General features: G+C 38.1%; 1 protein-coding gene across 4 annotated transcripts; it reads right to left on the minus strand.

The window, feature by feature from the left end:
* Window positions 1-1,990: 1,990 nt before the first annotated feature.
* On the minus strand, window positions 1,991-21,995 carry ampd3b (adenosine monophosphate deaminase 3b). Of its 4 annotated transcripts, none has more exons than XM_069162958.1 (16): window positions 21,813-21,995; window positions 18,351-18,419; window positions 12,440-12,662; window positions 12,116-12,293; window positions 11,337-11,502; window positions 9,044-9,263; window positions 8,723-8,852; window positions 8,278-8,472; window positions 7,851-7,982; window positions 6,291-6,454; window positions 5,756-5,882; window positions 5,374-5,537; window positions 4,784-4,904; window positions 4,052-4,225; window positions 3,715-3,825; window positions 1,991-3,029 (listed from the first exon to the last, which is right to left on the minus strand). In XM_069162958.1, the coding sequence occupies exons 2-16, from the start codon at window positions 18,406-18,408 to the stop codon at window positions 2,856-2,858; spliced, it is 2,337 nt and encodes a 778-aa protein (XP_069019059.1). In that variant the 5' UTR covers window positions 18,409-18,419; window positions 21,813-21,995; the 3' UTR covers window positions 1,991-2,855. The 4 variants fall into 4 exon arrangements, with proteins under 4 accessions (XP_069019059.1, XP_069019060.1, XP_069019061.1 ...); XM_069162959.1 differs by lacking the exon at window positions 21,813-21,995 and adding an exon at window positions 18,639-18,644; XM_069162960.1 differs by lacking the exons at window positions 18,351-18,419; window positions 21,813-21,995 and adding an exon at window positions 16,306-16,752.
* Window positions 21,996-24,544: the final 2,549 nt, after the last annotated feature.

Below are 24,544 nucleotides of genomic sequence, written 5' to 3' on the forward strand. Positions count from 1 at the left end.
AAACCAAGACATGAAGTCCAAGGAATTGTCTGTAGACTCCGAGACAGGATTGTATTGAGGTACAGATCTGGGGAAGGGTACAGAAAAATGTCTGCAGCATTGAAGGTCCCAATGAGCACAGTGGCCTCCATCATCCGTAAATGGAAGAAGTTTGGAACCACCAGGACTCTTCATAGAGTTGGCCGCCCGGCCAAACTGAGCGATCAGGAGAGAAGGGCCTTAGTCAGGGAGGTGACCAAGAACCCGATGGTCACTCTGACAGCTCCAGTGTTGCTCTGTGAAGAGAGGAGAACCTTCCAGAAGGACAACCATCTCTGCAGCACTCCACCAAGCAGGCCTGTATGGTAGAGTGGCCAGACGGAAGACACTCCTCAGTAAAAGGCTCATAACAGCCCACCTGGAGTTTGACAAAAGGCCCCTGAAGGATTCTCAGACCAGGAGAAACAAAATTCTCTGATCTGATGAAACAAATATTGAACTCTGTGGCCTGAATGCCAAGCGTCATGTCTGGAGGAAACCAGGCACCGCTCATCACCTGGCCAATACCATCTCTACGGTGAAGCGTGGTGGTGGCAGCATCATGCTGTGGGGATGATTTTCAGCGGCAGGAACTGGGAGACTAGTCAGGATGGAGGGAAAGATGAATGCAGCAATGTACAGAGACATCCTTGATGAAAACCTTCTCCAGAGCGCTCTGGACCTCAGACTGGGGCGAAGGTTCATCTTCCAGCAGGACAACGACCTGAAGCACACAGCCAAGATAACAAAGGAGTGGCTTCGGGACAACTCTGTGAATGTCTTTGAGAGGCCCAGCCAGAGCCCACACTTGAACCCGATTGAACATCTCTGGAGAGATCTGAAAATGACTGTGCACCAACGCTCCCCATCCAACCTGATGGAGCTTGAGAGGTCCTGCAAAGAAGAATGGGAGAAACTGCCTAAAAATAGGTGTGCCAAGCTTTTAGCATCATACTCAAAAAGACTTGAGGCGGTAATTGCTGCCAAAGGTGCTTCAATAAAGTATTGAGCAAAGGCTGTGAATACTTATGTACGCATTATATTTTCATTCTTTATTTTTAATAAATTTTCAAAAATCTTAAACTTTTTTCACTTCGTCATTATGGGGTATTGTGTGTAGAATTTTGAGGGAAAAAAATGTATTTAATCCATTTTGGAATAAGGCTGTAACATAACAAAATGTTGGAAAAGTGAAGTGCTGTGCATACTTTCCAGATGCACTGTACTTAAAAGTAAAAATTAAAAGTGCTTCATTACCTGGTTTGGTTACTTTACACTCTCCTGACAACCCCTTCGCTCACTCAAACACTAGGAATCAAATGATTGGAAAGTAATTTTCCTCAAGTCTGGTAAATTAATTATTGTTTTTAAAAAGGTAGAAGAAAAATGCTCTTGTATTTTTAATTCTAGCAACTTAGCTAATGCTGCCCCTCACTAGCGCAATGTTAGTATCAACTGTTAGTGAAAAAAGACATCACTTTTTTAAACTGGTGTTAGGTTGGCCTCTAAAATCAACTTTAAGCAAAACTTGGCAAAATGTCATAACTATGTGGAAATTATTATTTTATTATTTAACCACCTTTTGTTCATTGGGAATTAAAGTAACACTATGTAATTATTAATAGTTTTGTAGTTTTTCCCACTTGTCCTAGTGGTCCCCTAAATATTTAACAATATTCAGTTTCATCTAGTGTTAATAGAATACCAACTAGGCCGAACACTGAAATAATGGAAACATTCCTTGCTTTTTTTAAAGAAGCACCAATGGTGAATAATTAAAAAGACTGATGATGTTTGAAGATGACGTTTGTGGATGGAGTTGAAACATTTCCTCTTACATGTTGCCTGCAGACCGTAGATAACGTGTTACCTGTCTTTTTAGTTGATGAGTAGTTATTTTCACTTTCAGACAAGTTTACATGAAACATAAACTGATGACTGAAACAATGTTAAAAATATTTTTTCCAAAACATTCTTGACTGTCCTGAAGTCTTTATTTTAGGTATGAAAAACTGAGAAATGACAAACAACCACACAGCTCATATAAAACTTGCACTAAGAGTCTGTCACACTTACTTGTCTCTGAATATTGGCCAGACCTCTCATTCACTTCTGTCTAAACCATATAGTTGAATGAAATCAGTACAAAAACCTTACATCATATATTTCATCTCACCTAATTTACAGATAAAGTCATTTGCAAATTGCATATATGGAACTGACATAAAAAACAAACAAAAAAAAACACCAATCAGCTCTTTGTATTCATGATAAACTCCTTCACAATGAAAGTAATTGTATACCCTACTTCTGAACATTTAATTTCTAAATCAGTGTATGTGGCTATGGCCTCATATCCAATCCCATTAAAACCCTTCAAAGCTAAGCAAACATCTATAAAATGAGGCACAGTGATTGGTAAAGTTGCCATGAGGGTGGATCAAAAACTGCTACCATTGTGAGTTGTAACCAGTAATCATAAAAATGTGGCCTAACTCAGGTGCTGATGTTGATCAAGTGATAAAACTTGGAATACTTACTTAAGTTCTGTGCACACAACTGGACAAATCTTTGCACTTTTTGATCCAGCCTTGTTTATTCAACATTTAACATTTTCTAAAAGTCAAGTTTGTATCATGCTCGATAAAGTAGACCAAAATAGCACCGGCATGCATAAACATAAAACAGTGAACACCCATTTTTTTCAAATCTGGGTACGGAAACATTTAAAAAAAACTCATCAAAAAAACTCATCAAAAATATTTAGGTTCTGTTTAGCCTATGTCCTTTTTATTTCTAAGGACATATCCAAGCGCAGTTTGTGCAGGTGTGGTCAGTCACTCAGCTGGATTCAGGCCAACCTCTGTCTTTGCATCCACTAGAAAACTGAGTTCATTGCACAGAGTCTCGTGACGGTAGGCCATGCGGATTTGTGCCACATTTGTCCTCCGAATGTCGTTGCCCTCTGGTCCATCTTGGAGGTAGTTCGGACCAATGAAGTGCTTCTTCTCCTGTGGATAGGAGGGTTAAAAAGATCTACACTGAATATTGCACATACATTTATTGATGAATTTAGCAAGTTGCATGGTTTTGGTCCAGAACAAGTACGGTTAAGTTACTTTAACAGGAGAGATAGCTCAGAGAAAATGTACCATTTGAAGACAGGACTATTTTCTTCGAGTAAATATTTGGCAGATTGATAAATTTGCAACTATTTTAATATCAGATGGTTTTCTAAGGAAATATACCAAACATTCCCTTGTCCAGCTTCTCAGTTGTGAGGACAACAGCAACTAATTTGAATGACAATTTGAAGAGTATAGCTTTAGTAAACGTTGATTGACAGTTTGTTGACCAACGAGTTCATTTTAAAAGTAACTGATGTTAAGAATATTACACAAGATTTCATTTGTGCCATTTTGTGGATTGGCAATATGATAAACACTGCGAGGCTATTTATATTTGTCCAATGTTAAAAATAATCGATGCTTTTAACATTCGTGGTTGTGCTGGATTACCAAGGAAATCTTTCAAGGTCAATGAGCAGGACTGCTCGGTGGAAATATTGTTTAATTATTATTATTTTTACATCAGAGTAAATAGAAGGCAGTAAAACAATGTGTTGCTCTGTCCTCTAGGTTTCTAGTTATTAAAGCACCTCATGCAACAGTGTGAGCAAAAAGAGTTTGTCGTTACCTGATGTGAGAGGCCGCTCTGCAGAACACTGTTTCTTGCAATCTCACACAAATCACAGGTGCTCAGCTTCCACAGCTGGGCTGCAATGGCATACTCCTCCATCAAGGCCTCCTAAGATGTTTGAAGAAACACTATCAATTGTTTTATCAAGAAAATAATTGGCTGGCATGTTTTATTTTCATAGCAACTTTCAGCAACAAAGCAATTGAAAGTAATTTGACTGTAAGTAAGATCTTGTTACTTGCAGATGTCTTCTAATATTTGATGTAATTCGTGATTAAAGTGATTCTCAGGAGAGGCAAATAAGCATGATCATTCTTGTTTCTGTGGTTCCGACCTTGGTGTAGTGGAACTGCATGGGATCATCGGTGGACAGAGACACACACAGGCCTTTCTGCAGAAACTCTCGCAGAGGGTTCTTGGAGTATTGCAGGAACAGGCTGTTGTTGCTCAGTGGGGACATGGCAATAGGGACCTGGGCCAGGTAGTACAGGTACTGCAACACTGGACTCTAGGGAAGACATGTAGACGCATCACAGCAATGCTGTATGTTAATTTGAGAAAATTTACTACTGTAGATCATAGGAATAATATGCAAAACTTTCATTGATATAAATATCACAAAGTACTGCCAAGTTAATGACAGCATACATGTGATTCAACTTATAGTATATCCAGTTCAGGGATGCTTTATAATTGCTAGTGGTAATAGATTTGAGGGTTTCTGTCAGCAGTTTGTTTTGAATAAACAGAATAACTATGTAATATGTATGAAACAGCATGAACTCTGACAATTTAAGAGCTGCGAGTCATGTTTAAAAGTGTGTTTATAACTGAGAGGGTATTTCCACATTTTAATGAATATTGCCTTTGCCTTTTAAATGCATTTTTCCTGTAGAGTGACAGGTTTTAGTATTGTTTGTCTTTTTCTGATATAATGTTGGCCATGAGCTACATGTGACATGTCAAAGTGTTCCTTGCTGCTCAGTTGGAATGTGAATTTCAAGTGCTCCTTTGTGGATTCAATGTTTTGATTGCAGTAAACCAATAGGGACGATTAGTGCTGCACCTTCTTGAGGTTGAGTCCATGGGAGATGTTGTCAGCTGTCAGGAAGGCAGTGACCAGGTGGGTGATGGAGCCAGCCTCACCACAGTGGGGACGAAACTGGAAAGTGTTCAGTCCTCGCTCCCTGTAGAGAGAGACAGTTATTCTGTGTACTGCCATTACTAAAATATGTAATATTACAGTACATGAGTTCCTTGAAGTTTCAAATTCAAATTAATCACTTGTTATTGTGTGTTTTGAACCTCTGGTACAACAGTTGACCTAAACCCTCTGTAATTGGGAGAATCACAGAGTCAATTGGTGTTCAAAGAGACTATTTGAGTAATATTACTAGTATTTTTCTTTCAGTTGAAGAATCAGTGTCAGTGTTTGTCAGGCCAGTGATTGACTTGTTTTCTATTCACCACCCACTCCCCACCAACATACTGCCAACTCCCCACCCATGTTTGCCCGAAAGACACGAAATAATTTTTGCCCTAAAGCCATGCACATTCCAAGAAGGACTTTTCTATATCTGGCAGGCGACTTGACTTTGAGAGGTTTTTGGATTGGCATTTTCTAAAATGCTTTAATGTACAAGAGGCAGGACTTACTTGCGCAGGTTGTTGAGCACCATGATGTTGGCATACATGTAGAACAGGTAATAGCTGTAGGGAGGGTTGTCATCTGTGGTCCATGTCTCAGGCTTTGGGCTTTTGTAAGAGAACATGTGGTCACTGTGCTTGGATTCGTCATCCACGCTGTCAAATCCCGTCACCTGCACAACAGAGATAATGTGAGCACAACTGCAAAAATAATTATTACGCAACCATGCATGTTTCTCTATCAGTGCAGCAAGATGTAGATACATCTTTTACTGCTCGTCTGTTCAGTCACTAAATATCGCAGAAATGTTCTGGGTAGTTATGGATATGGCTGCGATTTCCCATTAAAAGTCTAATTTGTTACAGATGCCACTGTTCATAAAGTACTTACGTATTTCAAGAACACATGTGTCGCTTTGTGCTTTTGAGGGTTGACTGTAGCCTCAAAGAGAGGGAGGAAAATGTTCTCCAGCATCTTGGCAAAGTGTGGTACTAATTTCTTTGACCTGAAGATGTCACTGCAAGAGAGAAGGAACCAAGTCAACCCATCCTCTTTTACAAGCAACACAAATATTTTAGCATTTGTTTGCTTATTCAGAACAGCCTGTTGAGTAATGTGATTATTCCAAACCTGATTGTGAGTTTAATGAAAACTTGAGTTTGGCAATCCTGACAGGACAGAATAATGATCTGCTCAGGACTATGACTTCAACAATGTAAATTTGGAACAGACAGACAGTTTATACTAAAAATCACTCAGTTATGTAAATGGTCTACTTATAAAGCTAAGAGGATTCTGCGTTGTTGTTTTAGTGGCATGTTTAATTGGACTGAGGGCTTCTAGTGCTGAGAGGCCCCTTTTTGTCTTATCATAAAGCGTGTTTCCTTTATCTCACAGATGGCTTCTGCTTTCATTGAATGCTTACTAGATCCTGGGAACTTGGATCATCCATCTCATGTTGGGTGAATGGACCTTATGCTGGATGAACCAGGTTGCAAGGCTTTCCCACTCGCTGGCAGAACGTCCGTAAATTGACAGACGAGGCTCAGCGTGCTGGTACTTACTCTCTTCCAGCTCCTTGGACACTTCCTGAAATGGTCAACAAACCACAGGAGGTTAGTGTTGTTTCTTGATAAAGTAGATGTCATTTGTAATCGAAAGTAACTGGAAGTTATCCATTTAAACCTGAGATTCATATGAATTGATAAGAAATAGTTTTTTACTGTATTGTTATTATTGAGCTACAGGGAGAAAAAATTTCAGGCTAGTCGTATAATAAATGAAATATAAATAATTATATACTTTACTTGGTATTTTGTTGAGCAAATAATGTGTTTGTGTGTTTGTCTGTCTGTGTTTGCTTTTATTATTATATTAAATAAACTGACGGTGGGAAGCTGTGTGATTTATGCAGACACAGTCTGCATTGAAATATGCATTCAGCCTTACATTATATTCTCACTGAAAGCAGTCAACTGAGTGAAGATATCTTAATGAGGTAGGAGCAAGCCAATGGAAAAAAAGGAAAACAAACCGGCAGAGGCAGAGTCACGAGCTGTAACTTGACTCTGTAAGATCAAAGTTCTCTGAGTAATTTGGCTGAAGATATTTCAGACAAACCTGATTGAAACGAGTCAATACCAGATATTAACTAGGAGATTCGTGAGAAATTATTCTGGAGACACTGGACCGGCAGAGCATGTCTCAGCCTACAGTCTATGGTCTCAGCAGAGCTGCAACACTCTGTGAGTGGGAGAGGCGGGGCTCTGTGTGTAGCTGTGTGCACACAGCTAGTGTATGTTAGAAGCCTTCATCAACACAGATATTGATGATACTCGTACTTGTCAAAAGTACATTGTCCATACCAGATTCTCATTTCAGTCGAGTACTCGTCTCATCCCTATCTACAACCTATCCGAAACCACTTATGATAAAAATGATTATGATTAAAATCTTTGGTATATCTCCACAAAATATACCAAATATAAACCATTACACACCAAAATACCCTAGTTTGGAGGTGAGATTTTACTTTAAAGACAAAGTACAAGACCATCACAGTGTTGATTTGTAGAGATCTGTAGTTGCTGTCCCTTTTTCGATGCACTCATGGATGAACTGTTTATCTTTTACTAGTTTGTTTGATTGTTTTTATTTTATTCTTTGATCCTGGAAAAAAGTTTTCAGCTATAATTGAGTGAGCCCACATTAGGACCCTGAAGTGAAAGTACCTCAATGGAATTCAGTCATGGCTTTCATGATTTACTTGTGCTTTTTCTAATTTGGTGTTAAAATGTCCCCAGTGAAAGAGACTGTACTTGTCTCCCTGTCCCTCTTTATTATCCTTTCTGAGTCATTGAGTTTGTTGACTTTACATTATTCCAGCAAAGCTACATCCACTGAGTAGAACGTTAATTTAACCTAATACATGAAAGCAGTTGTGCAGAGCCTTTGAGTTATATTGGTTCTTTAACTCATACTTTACCTTGATGATACGTGCAAAGTATTCTCCTTTGATGTAGTTGTCTGATTTCAGGAAAATCTCTCGCAGTTCGCTGGCCCCCACAGGGTTGTATTTTGAGTTGAACTTGTCAAACCGATGAAATGTTTGTCTTCCCTAAAAGAGAAATTTTATGTGAAAGGGTAAATGTTATATAGTGATGATCACAACATTGTTATTCCATATATTAGTTATTTTCAGATTACAAATTAACAGGTCCTTTCATGGAACACAGACAATGAAAAGGTAGAATAAACAGGCAAATTATTTGCAACAACAAATTGTTTGCCAGGCAGCACGATCGAGCTGCCTCAAGGACATTGTCTATTTGAAATGATACAAGGTAAACTTGATGTTGTGTCTTAATATTATGACAGTAATGTCACTGTTTCAGCTTTTAATTTGTTCTTACAGCATGCACGTCCAGAGAGTCGACAGTGAGGTCGTAAGGGTCCATGTTGAGGTTTTTGAAGACTTCCTTCAGTGTGATCTTCTGGCTGCCTTTATCCAACACAATGCGATCGGCCTCTTTCTGGTATGTGGCCTTTATAAATTTTAGCAGATGCTTCTGGTTCATGCAAGCAGCGGCGTGTATATGTGTGTCCACCTGTGTTTGACATAAAGCAAACAATGACAGTGTGCATGACTATTGGACATGTTACAATTCATCCATAAACATGGGTTTATTTAGACAGAGTGCACTTAGGTTAGGTATAACTTGTACTGTAGTGTGACAGCTCTACAGCCCAAGGTCTCAGGTTAAAGCAGTGTCAGCAGATGCATTGTCTGCGATCCTTTCATTATTTTTACTTATTCATTGTTTGCATACTGTACTAAATGGGAAAATACCAACCAACCTTTCTAACGTTGTAGAAGTCTCTGTGTGGAACACATTTCAGCTCTTTTAGCTCTGCCATTTCATTCATCATTTCATGAAGGTAGAATTTGGAGGCCAAGAAGTTCAACCGTCTGTGACAGTAGGTTTTCCTGGGAGGCAAAACATTTCACGTTGGAAAATGTAACAAATGCCATTTTAGACTGCCCTGTATGGTAACCCGTCCCCCAAAACATACACACAGACACACACAGAGTTTGGGATGGGAAATTATTTACACTATCTGGTGACATATTAAAAAAAAAACTCTGTAAGATGTTTATTGTATCAATTGTGTACTTACGTTGGGCCGTCAGCTATCATTGCTAGTACATGACTCAGGTCTATCGCAAATGTCTCTAGGTCAGGGTAAGGCAGACTGTGTGGTTGCTGTTGTTTCAGGGTCTCTGCATTGTCATAAACATGAACGATGCCATCCTTCATCTGCAGCTCATAGTTGAGATCCTCAGGAATACCCTCCATGGAGTATGGGTCCTCTCCTTCATGAGGAAAAGGCCATATATCTAGATAAACAAGGTCAATAAAACAGGATATGAGGATTCTTTGCAATAGGAGTTATTGACACAAACAAATATCATGAAAGATTTAATAATTGTGTATTATAATCAATATCTTGCAATGGTATCATTTTTTAATTGAAAACTTGAACAAATCTGAGGAACTCAAGAGGGTGATTAATTAAAAAGCCTTTAATCAGTCATGGATATTCAATCACAGTAAAAAACACATGTCTATGTATCATTTTTAGTGACATGTATAATCACTATAAACCAATGTTGATCATAAGGAGGGACGAGAGGCTTTATCCCATTTCTTGAAAAAGAGACAACCAGAACAGATTACTGCTGCCTTTATCTTGCAGAATGGACTTTAGATAATAATGTCTTCCTGTTTCAGAATCAATTTTATAAACAGAAAAAGATACAGCAATTGGAGCATGTTTTGCACCTAATTATTATAATGTGTTTATAGGTCTTTGGGAAGAACAGTGTGTGTATTCGCACATAAATGCTTATCTAGATAAGATTATATGGTGGGGCAGATACATAAATGACATTCTTCTACTGTGGTCTGGGACAGAGGCAGAACTTCTTCAGTTCCACTCATATTTAAACAACACTAATAGTAACTTGAAGCTTAGTCTAGAGTTTTATTTAATTTAAATTAATTTTCTTGATTTAAAGATTTCTAAAGATGACAACAGCATCCTACATACTTCCATATTCAGAAAATCAACAGATATCAATACCTTACACCCTACCGCACACCTAAGGGCAATTTGTAGAATCACCAATTAACCTGAGATGCATGTCTTTGGATGGTGGGAGGAAGCCGGAGTACCCAGAGAGAGGGTTCTCTCTGGGTAGAGATAACATGCAAACTCCACACAGAAAGGCCCAGACCGGGATTCAAACACAGAACCTTTTTGCTGCTAACCACTGCACCACTGTGCTGCCCATTAACAGCTTATAATAAAGCAAAATGGGTCACTATAGAACAGTTACTGGCACACAAGCAAAAGCAACCACAGTGCTCAGATCGAGTGTATTTTGTAACACAATACAGCAGTGAAGCAAACAGAATCAAAGTAATCATCACAAAAAACTGGGACATATTGAAAAATGACAGATTTCTTCGAGAAGTACTTCCAGCTACCCTCATCATCTGCTTCAGAAGCTTCCCAACCCTGAATGACAAACTAGTAAAAACCCATATTGAACCTATGCAACAGAAAACTTGGTTGACCACAAGAATAGGTAACCACAAGTGTGGAAATTGTAATCATTGCTGTAATATGACGAATACCAACTGCTTTACTGAGATAACATCAGGCCTAAAGTATAATAGAAAGTCATTTATAAACTCCAATACATCGTATGTTGTTTACTGGCTGCTTCTACATTGGAAGAACAAAACATAAACTGAATGCCAGACTGGCTGAACATAAACATGCAATCAGAACTGGCAACCCACAATACCCAATGGCTTTACATTACAAAGAGGCTGGCCACAGAAACTGTAATTAATTTATGATATCAGGTATAGAGCATGTAGAAAACTCTGTGAGGGGTGGCGGCAGTTAAAAACGCTCTTACAAAGGTAATCATTTTAGACCCGCACATCCAAAGCTACGCAATACCCCGGGTTTGAATGGAGAACTTGATTTGCGAGGGGGATCTAACTGAGAAGCAGAAGCATTACTGTGCACTACACATATAAACCTACAGTGGAGATTATTATTAATTAAACATGAGAATATTTATGTGTGCTAAATCTTTGACAAAATATTATTGCAGTAGTTGTTTTAATTGCTTTAGTTAGGCACTTTTGTTACAGTTTACATTTATTTAATTTTTTTTTTATGTGGAAATGTGTGGAGCCGCTTTTGGATTGGACATGTGAGAGTATAATCACGGTTAGTTGAGCTGCACTTGTTCAGGTTTAGCATGAAAGCACATAACCTTTAGTGTTCACAAGGGTTAAAGATTAGATTGCAAAATATACACTTTGCAGGAGTATTAACCGGTACAGTTTTTGCATTGAGAAAAAAGGGGACGTTTTGTAAATGCCCTGACCTGGTAAGACCTCATCTTCCTCCTTCCACTTCTCATTTTCAGCGTTGCGTAGGAAACAGGCGGTGGTCCTGTTGAAGCGGTGATAGGCCAGCTTGGAGTACTTCTCTCGGATGAACAGTGCCGTAAGGACACTCTTGGCTGCTTGCTCATAATCCTCAACTGTGATCTGCATACAACATGGAGATGTTTTCAACCGTTACAAAGCTGTCATTTCAAGTGGTTACATGTAGTTATTAATATAAGACTTTTGTAAATGTCTTTTGTCAGCATGGCAAAAACAAAGTCTGACCTAACATACCCTTTTACAATTGCAATACTCATTTTAAATCATGGTACACAGTAAATTGCATGCTCCCTCTGGTGTTGTCAGCTGAAAGGCACCTCAGCATAGCAGCGCTTCAGCAACACTGGCTGTTGACAGTAGATTTCAACAAACTCTCAGTGTTTTCTGACAGTGGTTAGTGTACAGAAGAGGAACTTTGGAGCATCTCTTCTGATGACACTCATCAGCCAAAGTGTTTTCTTACCCCCTTAATGGTACAAATCTAAAAGTCAATCCTCCATTTAGATGTATGGTGTGAATTGAAAACTGCACTTTCACTGGGCCTCTTTCTACTATGGCTACAGACAGTCTCGTTATCAGGAGATAATGGTTGTTATTTTCGTCCAACTACTTCATCAGTGGATGGTTCCATTTTGATTCCAGGGAGATGTGTTGCAACTGTTGTTCACATTATGTGTAGTTGTACATTAACATGTGGAGCGTTCATATTGTTTACCCCTGCACAGTAATCCCCGCTGATGGTAACTCTCTGGAAGTCTAGGAAGCTCTCAGGGAGACCAGGATCAGGTGAGGCTGGAGAGAGCACCGGGGGAACCCCAGACAGGGCCTTGTCCCTGGCAATGGGTATCTGCAAAGATACTGACTGTGAACGCTTCAACATGAAGTTCTTCTTCCTAGTGACACACAAGAAGGGACAGGTATTACTCTCCTGCCTAAGTTCCACTTTAAAAAACAATTTTGATGTTGGTTGGTGATTTATGATCAAAGGCTGGCCATAAAGAGAGGCATCTTTTATGAAAAGCATTTGTCCACTTCCTACCTCTTAGCAGACTCCTGAGACTGCTGCTCAGCTAGCTCTCTTTGCAGCGCCCTCTCCCTGTCTTCATGTAGACCTATGGGACAGTCCTCCGCCACCGTAAACAGTGCCAAAGCATCCTTGGTGTCTTCCTCCTTCAGGGCAGAGGCGTACACCTTCTCTGCTATCAGGCGCACCCTCTCATCCACCTCACTCATTGACATTCTGGGGAAAAGCCGTGGCATTTCTAAAGAAGTCGAGAAAGATTTGAGTTTCAGTGAGTCTCTTTTTTTCTTCCCAGTTAAAGTTATTTTTTTAGAAAGTTTGTCATAATTCCTACACAGCAAATTCACATCTTTGGAATAAACTCTCTCTTCAAATCAATTATTTTTGCTTGTGTGGCCGGGCAGATACCCAGGACCCAGGGAGGAAGGGAGGAGAGGCTATAAAGGGAGACAGGAAGCTCACCTGGGCCTCTTTCCTGCACATCTGAGCTCAAGCCTCCCTTTGTGGTGATTTTGGTAGGCTCCCTTTGTTTTAAATTGTTTGTTGAAAAACATGCTTTTACTAGATGCACTCTGCCTTTTAGTTTTTTAGACAAAATAAAAGATGTATTAATCAATTGTCTTTTTAACATATTAACTTGGCCTCTTTTTTTATAAGTAGTCTCCAGGCACCTGCATGCTTCCAACTGAGGGGAAGGGCTTTGTTTCAGGCCTGGAAGGTATTTGCTTTTGTTTGTAAAATGTGGTTGTAAAGTTTCTTTTGTATATACATTTTTTTGTTTGTTTCCTTAGTTCTTTTACCAGACACTTCTGAGAAGCCAGCCACTGTTCTTTTTTTCCCACCATTTGTTAGGTTTTAGTTGGTTTTAAATACAAAATTGTTTGGGCCATTTGTTGCTTCATTTCTGCCAGGGAGAACAAAATGGTGGCAGTCTTCATGCATGTTTTGTTTGAGTTCTTTTAAGTTTCAGCATATTGTAGTGCTGTGAAATAGTTTGTTTTGGCTCCAATTAGTTTGTTTTGCGGTGGTGTTTATTTGTTGTATACCTTACTTTCCACCAGTCTCCCTGTCAGTGCAGTTTCAACTCGCATTCTTTATTTCTTTGGTTGTTCATTTATGGTTAATTTGATTTTGTTGTTGTTGTATTAAACAGTTATTTCAACCCCTTCATCTTTCCCTGTGTTTTAGTTGGATTATCCAGTCAACTGGAGATGTGTTTTATTTTGTATAAAGTAATAAAGCTCGCATCTTGGTCTACATCAGTCTCGGTTCCAGTTTATTCTGGCCCCTCGATATTATCACCTGGTCACACTTGTACATGTGAGACCATCGAATACACTCTCAGGCAGAATGAAAGTAACTCTTTTCTTGGAGTTGATTTTTTTTTTTAAACATTTTTCAGGAGTTGAACCTGAACTCTTTGGGCATTAAAACCTGACTCCCATGAAGAGTCAATTTTACTTTAAACTTAATTTGTTTGAATGTGAACTCTTTCACAGTGTTATCAGTCAACACTTAATAGTTTGTATTGTTTAACATGAGTTAAAAATTCATCACACTATAAAGGTTTTAGGTAAGACTGACAAGATAACATAATGGTTACAATTTTATATTCAACTATTGGATGTAGTGTTCAACAATTGATGCTGCATGAAACCTATGTGTGACAAGTTGCAATCTGACCAATGTTTTGTTGTGACTGTGATTGATATATATCTTGCATTCTTACCTTGTACACTTATGGTTTTGAATGATAGCCCCATTTTATTTATCATTATGTATTCATTGAAATATTAATAGACATCACGTTTTAACAAAAATATTATATATATATATATATATATATATATAAATCTAAGTGATGGGCTGAAATATAACTTCAGCCCATCACTTAGATTTAATTTGGTTGCTTTATTCTGAAAAGTTACAAAGACATAACTAAGGAATCCTGGGAAATGCTAATACAGCAACAAAGCTGTGCAGTTAACACTGGGAGTAGTGTTGAATCATGCTCCTCAATACTCAGCGAATGAACTCCAAAATATTACCCCACCAAAGTGTCTCCCTGAACACGAGTTTTAGTCTAACTTAGAAAATAAACTCCCAAAATCAAACTCTTTGTTTAACTCCAGGATATTTCACTCCAGAAATCTGCTGTGTACTACGCAATGATATCAGTAATAAGAGACGATTTTGGGCAGGGAGCTTTATTTCATATACGCATACAGTCAGTGCTGGATAAAGGATCAAATAACAGAAATTGCATGCTTCTTCTGTTTTGATATTGTGCTCACAGCAGTCATCAGTAGTAGTTATTGAAGTACATTTTGCTTGTAGTGATTTTAGAATTAGAGTAAGTTGCTGACATGTAACATTTCACTTCATAAATATGATGAAATATGGCAGCACATAAAGAAGAGATAATATTATATTAGAGAAGGCAATAAATTGTAATACCAGGAAGATGAACTTCAGAACTATGAATGAGTTTAAAGTGTTGGGTGTTTGGCAGTACCTCATCTAAACTGACACCAGTAAACATGTCTGAAATTGCTGACTCATGTTTCAGTTCTTGCTAAACAGTTTGGTAAAATGTCAGGTAAGTTACAGTAAACACATTTAATTACTGGCCTGAGTGTCCTAGACTGGTAGTGTGACCTCATCTCCTGGGGAGAAGGGGTCATCCTTTGGAAGACCACACAGCACTGACAACAGTATGTCAAACATGGAAAAAAAAAATCATTTAAAGATCTTGCTTCCACAGTTGGCTGTTTGTTTATGCACCCTGATGATTGACAGGATTGTGATTTTTCTAGCTTTTACTGTAAATGGAAAGGAAACGGCTGACCCTCTGCTGGTTTTGGAACTGCAGCTATGAGCATTCCATCATTTTGGTTCTGCAGACTTTTTGGTGGGAAAAGTTATGTTTATTTGTATTGACCCCACTCTCTCACACACCCATGGCAGTAGCTCTGGTGCTATTTTTAAACTAAAACCCTGTGAATGTGTATTTTGATCAGATGAGATGAAAGACAGCACAGTTGTTTTGTTTAAATAGCTTTGCCTGCTTGCCAAATCCCTCTGGTGTGAAACTACTGTTGCTATCCATCATCCCATCAGTGGTTAAGTTGTTTGGCTATTCTGATCACCATGTCATCATTATCACTAATAATTATCAATGGTTCGGTGTATGTAACTTGGGCAATTCCAGAGTCAATCCACGTGGAGTTTTTTTAATCAAAAAGCTCAAGACAAGATATGCCGTACCACTGTATCACATAACCAACCTCTCAGCTGTTGACAGCATCCAAATGAGTTTACATGCAACTCTATCTGTTTAAAAACTTTTTGTAATCTTGGCGCCTTTGCAGATGACACCTTTAACACTTTTAACACTGGCACACTTTGCAGCCTGTTCCTTGGCTATTACAGTTTGGAAGCTATCATTTTCAGGAAACCTCCCAGCACATGCACATGTATACTCTCTCTACTGGAACAGCTGAGCAGCCTCTTGGGTGACCTTGACCTATATCTCCCAACTATAGAAAGGTGACATGCACAGGGCAGTCTGGTTATGCTGGGAATGTCTATTATCATTGGTAATACAATTTCTATGTTTTGCTCCTCTTTATTTTGCAATATGATATCTAAAATCACAATATACATCAGTAACAGATCTCAATATTTCACAATAATCCCTCTGTTTTAGCTGTCGTTTTGATGGCTAAAAGCTGGTAAAACATGATATATCAGAAAGCAAATCCCACTGCATTTTTCCCTATGACAGTAGCCATTAAATAAACCTCTGTACAATTCGTAGCTGTCATCACATTGCATCTTAGTGTCACTTTACAGTTGTATAATGAGCAGAAGTAGCTTCTTACCTTCTGTTGTGATTTGGGCCATGTTTGGCTCTCAGTTTCTACCTGTTAAATCAAGTTCTTCAGCTTTCATGTGTCTGCTTCTGACTCTTATAGACCTTCTAGCTTTTAGCTCCGGCTCCACTGTTTTCATATGTCTGGCACTAGCACTCAATGTCAGGTCTCACGGAACACTTCTAAGTGTCGCTGAAACCTCTTAAACTGTTACGACTCTCCTCAGGTCTGGTGTCTCTATCTTTCTATGATGTCTCTTGTGCTGTTTCTGTGGTCCACTGCCTGTATGTATAATGCAGCTGCTGGTTGTTGTTGTCTTGAGTGTCCTTCTCTATCTCTATTTTAGGGTGTTCAGAGCGTCATGGTAACATGCTGATCCAAGCTGGTATGTCACAACTGGCAGCTAACATGCGATTTGTGAAATGAAGCAATAAGGAGGGAACAAACATGTTATTATTATTATTATTATTATTTGAATTGTTTTTTTTTTTTTTCAAGAATACATTATTAAGGAATAGAAAACAGTTCCTCCCTTGATAAGATTACGAATATGAAAATACATATTTTCATGGACATCTGAAAACAATTCTCCATGCTTTCAGCAGTAAACATTGTCATATACAGTAACAATGTTTACTGCTGAGAGCTGGCAAGAATTCATGAATGAGAAACTTAACTAATTTAATTTTATACAGGATTAACAGAAACCCAGCTCAGTAAATGCCTAATTATGCTTCTAATGGGGGTCATTCATGCTTGCATGTGTATGGCAAAGCCTAAACAGGGGGCAGTGGAAGTAAAGGTCATTACTCAACCGACAGCAAAATATGTATAAACACATTGGTTCAAACTGGAAAACTCAAAGATATGCGTAGAATTAAAAGAAAATAGTAATGCCTGTTTTCTCACTGAGAAAAAAAGAACATATAAGCTGCAGATTGGCTGTCACTTGGTAATGAAATTAGAGTTCAGCGGAAAACCGCTTGATCCTGTTCGTGTGGTTGTTGCAGAATCATATGTTGACACAGCTACTGCCCCAGGCTTTATGTGCAGTTCTGTCATACTTCCTCCTTTGATCACTGCTCTTGCTTTGAGCTGCCAGGAGTGTATACAGTACAGTGAGCCAAATTTACGGCCTGATTTACTGTTTCATTGTTCTTGCCTGCAAGCCTAAACAGCTACAGTTGCAGCTGGCAGCAGACAATGCATGTGATTTAGAATTGCACCTGTGCATCTTTTTGCTTGTACTAATTTGATGAAAAAAGGGCAAAGTCATTGTTTGTCTTCATATCGTGTTGCCAAGAGATGAGTTTAGCACTGTAATAAGTGGAACAAAAAGATTGGGTGGAGTTATACAGTTAAATCCTTGTCCAGTCCCACTGAGAGAGGTGGATTTGTGTATCAACATGTGTGATGAACTGTGTTGTAATTGCATTTTAATAAATGTGCCTTTAATCAGAACAGAAACTGTTGTTCTGTACTACAATGCATATGTGCTTGGGATGCTGTGTGTAACAGCAAAATTAATCATTACCTTATATATATATATATATATATATATATGTATATATGTATATATGTATATATATATATATATATATATATATATATATATATATATATATATATATATATATAGTAACCTGTGTGCTACAATGATTCTGTGTAACTTTCCAGCAGACCTGAAGCACATTTTATTTGTGTGTGAGAAGCTTGCTCAGCTATGTCTAGTGAAGTGGGAAACAAAACATTGTCACGGTCGAAGATCTCCCTGTTCTGTTTTTGACGACATGTTTTCGGTTATAAATGTGTGACTGTATCTGTATATGGGGTCAGACTCACGAGTCTGTCCTTTCAGGTGAGCTATACTGACTCTGTAATTCTTTGATTTGTGAGTCATGATTCTTTAATATTTTTATAGTGATATTCTTATATTATCTTGTTTTATTTCATTTACAAAAGACAGTTCTTTGTATCATTGTTTATCTGTTCATTTCTCACTGGAAATACATAATTTCCACAACACTGAACATGGGAGTATTTACTGTACTTACCTTTACCAAAGCATGATGTCGACTGCTGCTTAGAAAGGGGCGTGTCCCTTCTCTTCATTTTGATTTGACCTAGAAGAAACAAAGTTTTAATTAACTACAGACTGCTATTCTTTAGTTCAGTGGTGCTACGGTAACTCAGAGGTGAAGTCTGATTAGTTTAGAGTGTAACGACAGTATCAAGTCAGAAAATATATGACCCTCCCCGTGTGACCCAGTACTTATTGCGTAATACTTTGGCGTGCCCAAGCAACATGTTTTAACAATCTCTCACGATATTTTTCACGTTACCTTGCAATACGCTCTCCTTTGCCATTCACTCTGAGCCATGTGTCTGTGTGCTATCAGCTGCTCTGGCCCTAATGAACAGTATTGTGTTGGTCCATTCCAGCTATAACAGGCTTCCAGTTAAAGGAAACACTCTGCAGATATTAGATATTATATTAGAGACAATGTCCACGTTGTGATGCATTTAGTGCTCATTCATTTTAAAAGGCCGATATCCGACAGTATCCAGCTTCTTGTTGTGAGCAGAGCTGCAGCTGCTCTGCCCACTCTGATAGGTGACACTATGGCTGTGCGGTTATTGTTTAGACTTTGCTTCTGATGCAGTTCAGTCTGTAGTGTTATGATATGTCTAGGTGTTATTATTTGAATCTGTGATGCTTCTATGACAGTATGTGTTACAACTATTAAAAACTAACGTGTCAGCTGTTATCGTAACAACTAAAGTATGAAGTTAGCTTCTGATTCGTAGCTTCTGACTGGGTGCTTCAGGGGAAGGTTAAGGTAAATGACTTTGAGATCTGATCTACACAGTTTATGATAGTCTAGGTTTGACTTGTCTAAGTATAGTGATTTTTGATCTGGACCAAGGATCAATGTGGTCTCAGATGTGTGAAAGGCAGTGTAATGTCCCTGTGATTCATGGTGATTTATGAAACCAGAAAGTAGAAGTAGAAGACAAACCTGGCAGCCTGTTCAAAAAGTTTTACAAGTACATTAAATGCTGTGGTGGTCTTGGAATATCATTTTTTGTTTGTTTGTTTCTGTCCAAAGCCAAATGTACCCACAGCACAAGGTTGAACCATTGAGCACTTTTGCATATCTGCTCGTTTGCATATCTAAAGGCTCTGCACTGACGTACAGGATCAGCGTACTCAAAACATTAATGTGAACAAGTTTGTTTATATTTGGATATAAAAATAAATTTAAATGCATTTTTTTTTTTTAATTAACACAACAATGGCAGCTGAGGTAGCATGAGGGTTTTGAAGGTGTTATCGTGGACTTTATCTTGTGCCTAAAAGTTGTATCGTCTTACAATAGCTGTCTGTCCCAGTTTGGATATGAATCAATTAATCAATCTGACAAATGAATGCCTGAGAAATGTATTGTAAACACGAGGACTCCATTTATACCTGTTGTTAATGTTCAGAAAATCTGAAGAGTTTATCCGGGAAAGGAAAAACAAATGTTAATACAAGTTGCAAATGCACACACAACCAATTAGGATTCGATCAGCTGGATCGTAAGGTGGTCAAGTTTGATTTGTAATTGGCTAGGTATGATTGCAATCTGTACAGCAGGACCACATCAGTAAGAAAAAAATGGCCCAGCGCGGTGACCTATCTCTACCTCTCCTGGGTTAATTCAAGTAAGTCAGACAAAATCTTGTTGCATTAGAGCCCATACAGAAACATGGCTTCCTTTGACATGGTAGGATGCAGCGACAATTGTTGAGAATAAAAAAAAACTGCAAGTGTGATCTAGATGCTAAATGCATTTTAATGCCATTCTAAATGCAAAGATGAATGCATTGGATGTCATTATCTAGATAATGTATCCAATTATAGATGTCATTTGCAGAGAGCACAGGGAGTGATAATACCATCACTTTCTGTGTTGACTTCTCCAGCCAATAGGGCAGCAGTAAATCTAGTAAATATCTATGATCATGCAATTAGCCACTCTTTTAATGTTTTGAAATATGACAAATGGCCAAACATTGCTTATATAACAACCAAAATTATGGCTGCCTGAACTTATTTAAATAAAAAATTCTACTGTATATTATAATCGTAACTTGAACTGTTCAGCTCAGTATAAGGCCATTTCTTGTGCTTATTTTTTACTAGTGTCATTCTAAGATGCTTCTTGGTTCGTCCATGTTTGGCACTATAAGAATGACGATATACAGTTGTACATTAGAGGAAGTGTGAACTAAGTATGGTCAAAGAGATAACAGAGCCCCTGACTTTTCCTCCAACACCACAATGACACAATGTTTGTGTCTTATACCGAAATCTCTTGAGAAATACTAGATGGATTGCCATGACATTTGATGCAAGCACCTACAAGACCCACATCACATGCAACGTTGCAAAGATCCTGGAGAGTTAAGCTCGCCTGTAAATACTCCACTTGAAAGAAACAAAGAGGCTAGGTGACTCATAAAATGCAAACAAAGTTTTAGCTGCAACCAAATAGTTCAACAAGCAGACACAAGTATAAACTGTAGCCTGGTAGTGCAAAAGAGTGATGGCAGAAGTGTTTTTTGGGGAAATAGATGAGTAAATGTTTTAGCTTGCAATTTTTTTTAAATTTTTTTTTCTACCACAATTCCTGTCTGCTTAAACATAACCAAATGCGTTAGGTGCATAAATTAACTGTTGTTATTACATTTGTTAAACCATACAGTAAGTGTTGGCCAGCAGTTTAATGCTACAAACAAGTAAAACAACATGAATATGATCCATCTGATTGTTTATAAAGTCATTTCCACGTCATTTATCTTCACGAGAAAAGGTTTGCATCGCAGGCTTGCGGCTCAGTTTTCCAGCACATTTTGTTCATTGCATGTTAAACAGTGTACAAGTTACCCGAGACACTCCTATTCACACCTGTGGGAAATATTTAGTCTCTGGTGTACCTGACCTGGCTTGTCTTTGGGCACAAGGAAACAAGAGCAAGAACACACCCATTCCAGCATGAATAGAATATGCAGTACAACCACGGACAGAAAGAGCGGTGGCTCCGAATAGAAAACCCTAAACTTCTGGGTGTGAGACAGTAGTTTTAACCACTGCTCAAAACTGTGACTCCTCAGTTTTATACAGTGAAAAAAATGTCTTTGACTATGTCAAAAAACTACAACTTACAACTTACAATATTTGAATTCCTCTATTCTAATACCTGTAGATGCATGTGAAACTGCAAAACAAGCTGGATAGAAAAGCAGTTTCTATGAATGTGCATCTTTACTCTAGAATATGTGATCTGTATTGACTTCATAGGTAAATTGCAGCTGTAAACAGATACCACCATGCAAAGTAGGGCAGGAAGTAGAACGAATACGGGAAGTGATTATAAAGAGAATAGCATAAAGTTAAATCTAGAAAAAGTGATTTAAAAAAAGAAAAGAAATTCAAGCACAGAGAACCACGTTGACAGCAATTTACTTACTGTTTGCAGAGTTGTGCACAATGTTAAAACCTCTTGGGGCTGTAGAGACCCTCAAGTGTCATAGGACAGAAGTCTTGTTAGTGCAGCCTCTTGCAGACACACAGCTGGTTTACTCTTCCACTGCCAGTCTCAAGTGTAAAGGGTGAACAATTTAAATCCATGAAGTTACAACCCTTAAAAGGAGTTTCAGGAAGTGATCTGCAAAAGTGTAGCCCTCGCAATAGAGGAAGTGCTGAAGGAAGCTCGTATTAGTACCAACTCTTACCTCTCACTTTTTCAAGAACATGGAAACTATTGTTTAGACCACACCCCTCTTTGTTTAGACCACACCCCTCTTTGTTTATACAGGATGTACATGTAGTTCATCAGGCTGGCATATTGCTGTCTCCTTTGTCCTATGATTGGACAAAAAATGGGCATGTAGTTCTGTGTCTGAGAGTATTTACAGATAAGTAGAATGCATGTCTAAAATAGGGCGAGTGACTTATTTCTTGGGGTGAATTGGGTTTCCCCAATCCATGTAAAAAGTGAGGGCAGAAAATGTTATAGTTGAAGTTTACTGTGATAGAGGTCAAAATCTGATTCGCCGTGGCTGGGTCGCCTATGCCAGGATTTTTGATGTTGAAAAACTCAAAACACAAGGGGCCATAATCAAAAACATTCCTCTCAGAATCCTCTCAGAGAGCTCCTAACCTAGCTCAAAAAATTCGAGCAAGGAGTCTTAGCGTAGGAATGATTTAGACAACATCTCACAGCAACTCTATATATATAAAATTCTATAAAAATTATATAAAAATTATATTTGATATATATAATATAATTTTTGCAATTGATTAACTCACTGTCAGTCAAAACTTGAGGAATATTTTAATAATTAATATAATTATTTAACTGACCGCATGCTGTGATTTTCTCCACTGGTTAAGAAATTCTTAAGCCTCTTAAAAGTCCTCCTATCTGCTCCCAAACATTTTTCACCTTAGGAGCTTTCTCAAGGGCTAAGATGCTTTGTGAATAACTTTTATCTTTACAAGGATCTACTCCTAACTTTAAGGGGAAATTCTTAGAAAATGTCATAATTCGTTCTTATATTTTTTTGCCCCTTGATGTAATTCTTAATACTAGGATGCTTTATGAATACAACCCCAGATGACCCCTACATCAGTGATGATTCATTGTAGTTAGTAGGGCAGTAATAGGGTCAACCTATGGATTCAAATGGTGTGATGTACTCGTAGACTGTAAATTAGTCAGCACGGTTAAAATATTGTTTTCCCAATGTTTGACGAAGTGTTTGAATTTCAAATAAAAATGTAAATGCTGAAGCAGTGACAAAAAAAATTGTGATTAATAACTTTGGCAAAGTTACCAAGTGTAAATGAAACTGTATTTTTAAGATGGTAAAGCCTATCTCAGACATTCATACCTGTGAGAACAAAGGAACATTTTCCATAAGGACCAACTCATTGTCCCTGGATGGCTGGAGCTGAATTTCCATTCTATAAACCTCCTAATTTTTCACCACAATATTTCTTGAAGATTTAACATTAGTAACATTTTATATGGTATTTTTGAGACATTGATCAATTAAAATTTAGCTTAAGAGACTAATTGCATCTGCAGAAAAAAGTTGTGGCCTTTTAGTAAAAGCATTATATACATGCAGTCTGTAGCCCCAACGTTGACCTTTGCTTTCCGCTGGCTGTCGAATGAAGGCACAAAAAGAAACATTTGTATTACACTGTGATGTGATCAGTTTAAGATTTACTGCTTAGGTGTACGTCATTGTTCATGTGCTGATTTCAAAGCAAAGCATTGCCATATAAATCACAGCAGGGATTCCTCTGTGATATCAGTGTCATGCAGATGTTACAGCAGACAAGTGGGGAAAAAAAATCTCACCCTTTCAGTTGTAATTATAAGACAAGAGTTGAAAATGTATGGTAAGCATGTATTCGCTAGCAGTATTTTTTTAAAGACAAACTCTTAACATGAACAAATCATTTTATAATTATTATAAGATATAGATAGCTACTCAGCTGTACATTTTTCAGTTGAATGGCTGACCTGTCACTGCTCTCTGGTGGACAAACTGTATAATGGTGACTCTGTTTCCAAATTTACTAATTTCTGCTTTGCAGTTTCTTGGTACTTATCAGCTGACATATACACTGCTCACTCAGGTCTCACGACCAACAATTTTTTGTTGTTCCCAGAACAAAAATGACAACCCGGGCCGACCGTGCCTTCTCTGTTGCTGCTCCGAAGCTCTGGAACAACCTTCCCCTTCATATTAGGTTGTCATCTACTTTACCAATGTTCAAAAGTTGTTTATTTTCACTGGCCTATCTGCTTCAATCTATACTTGGTACTTTTGTGTGATTTGTGTTAGTTTGTCTTGATTTTACTTATTCTTATTAATCCTGTCTTTTCAAATGCATGACTGTTTGTCTATGTGCAGCACTTTGGGCAACCTTTGTTGTGTTTTAAATTTGGGCTAGACAAATACATTTTGATTGATTGATTGATTGATTGATTGATTGAAAATGGAGGTGAAATTCCATTATAAGGGTGATGTGCAGAGAAACACTCTGCTCCTTTTTCTCAATTAAGCAAAATTTGGGGTGTCTTTGCCAACACATTAATTTTGCTGAACTTTTGGGATTACACAATTCTAGGAACATGTTGACGCAAGAAAAACAAATTTAATTTTAGTCCGTGTGTTTTTCAGA

The sequence above is a fragment of the Embiotoca jacksoni genome, unplaced genomic scaffold (assembly GCF_022577435.1).
Source record: "Embiotoca jacksoni isolate LCO1_2020_lvr unplaced genomic scaffold, fEmbJac1.0.p SCAF_3, whole genome shotgun sequence".
Classification (NCBI taxonomy): domain Eukaryota; kingdom Metazoa; phylum Chordata; class Actinopteri; family Embiotocidae; genus Embiotoca; species Embiotoca jacksoni.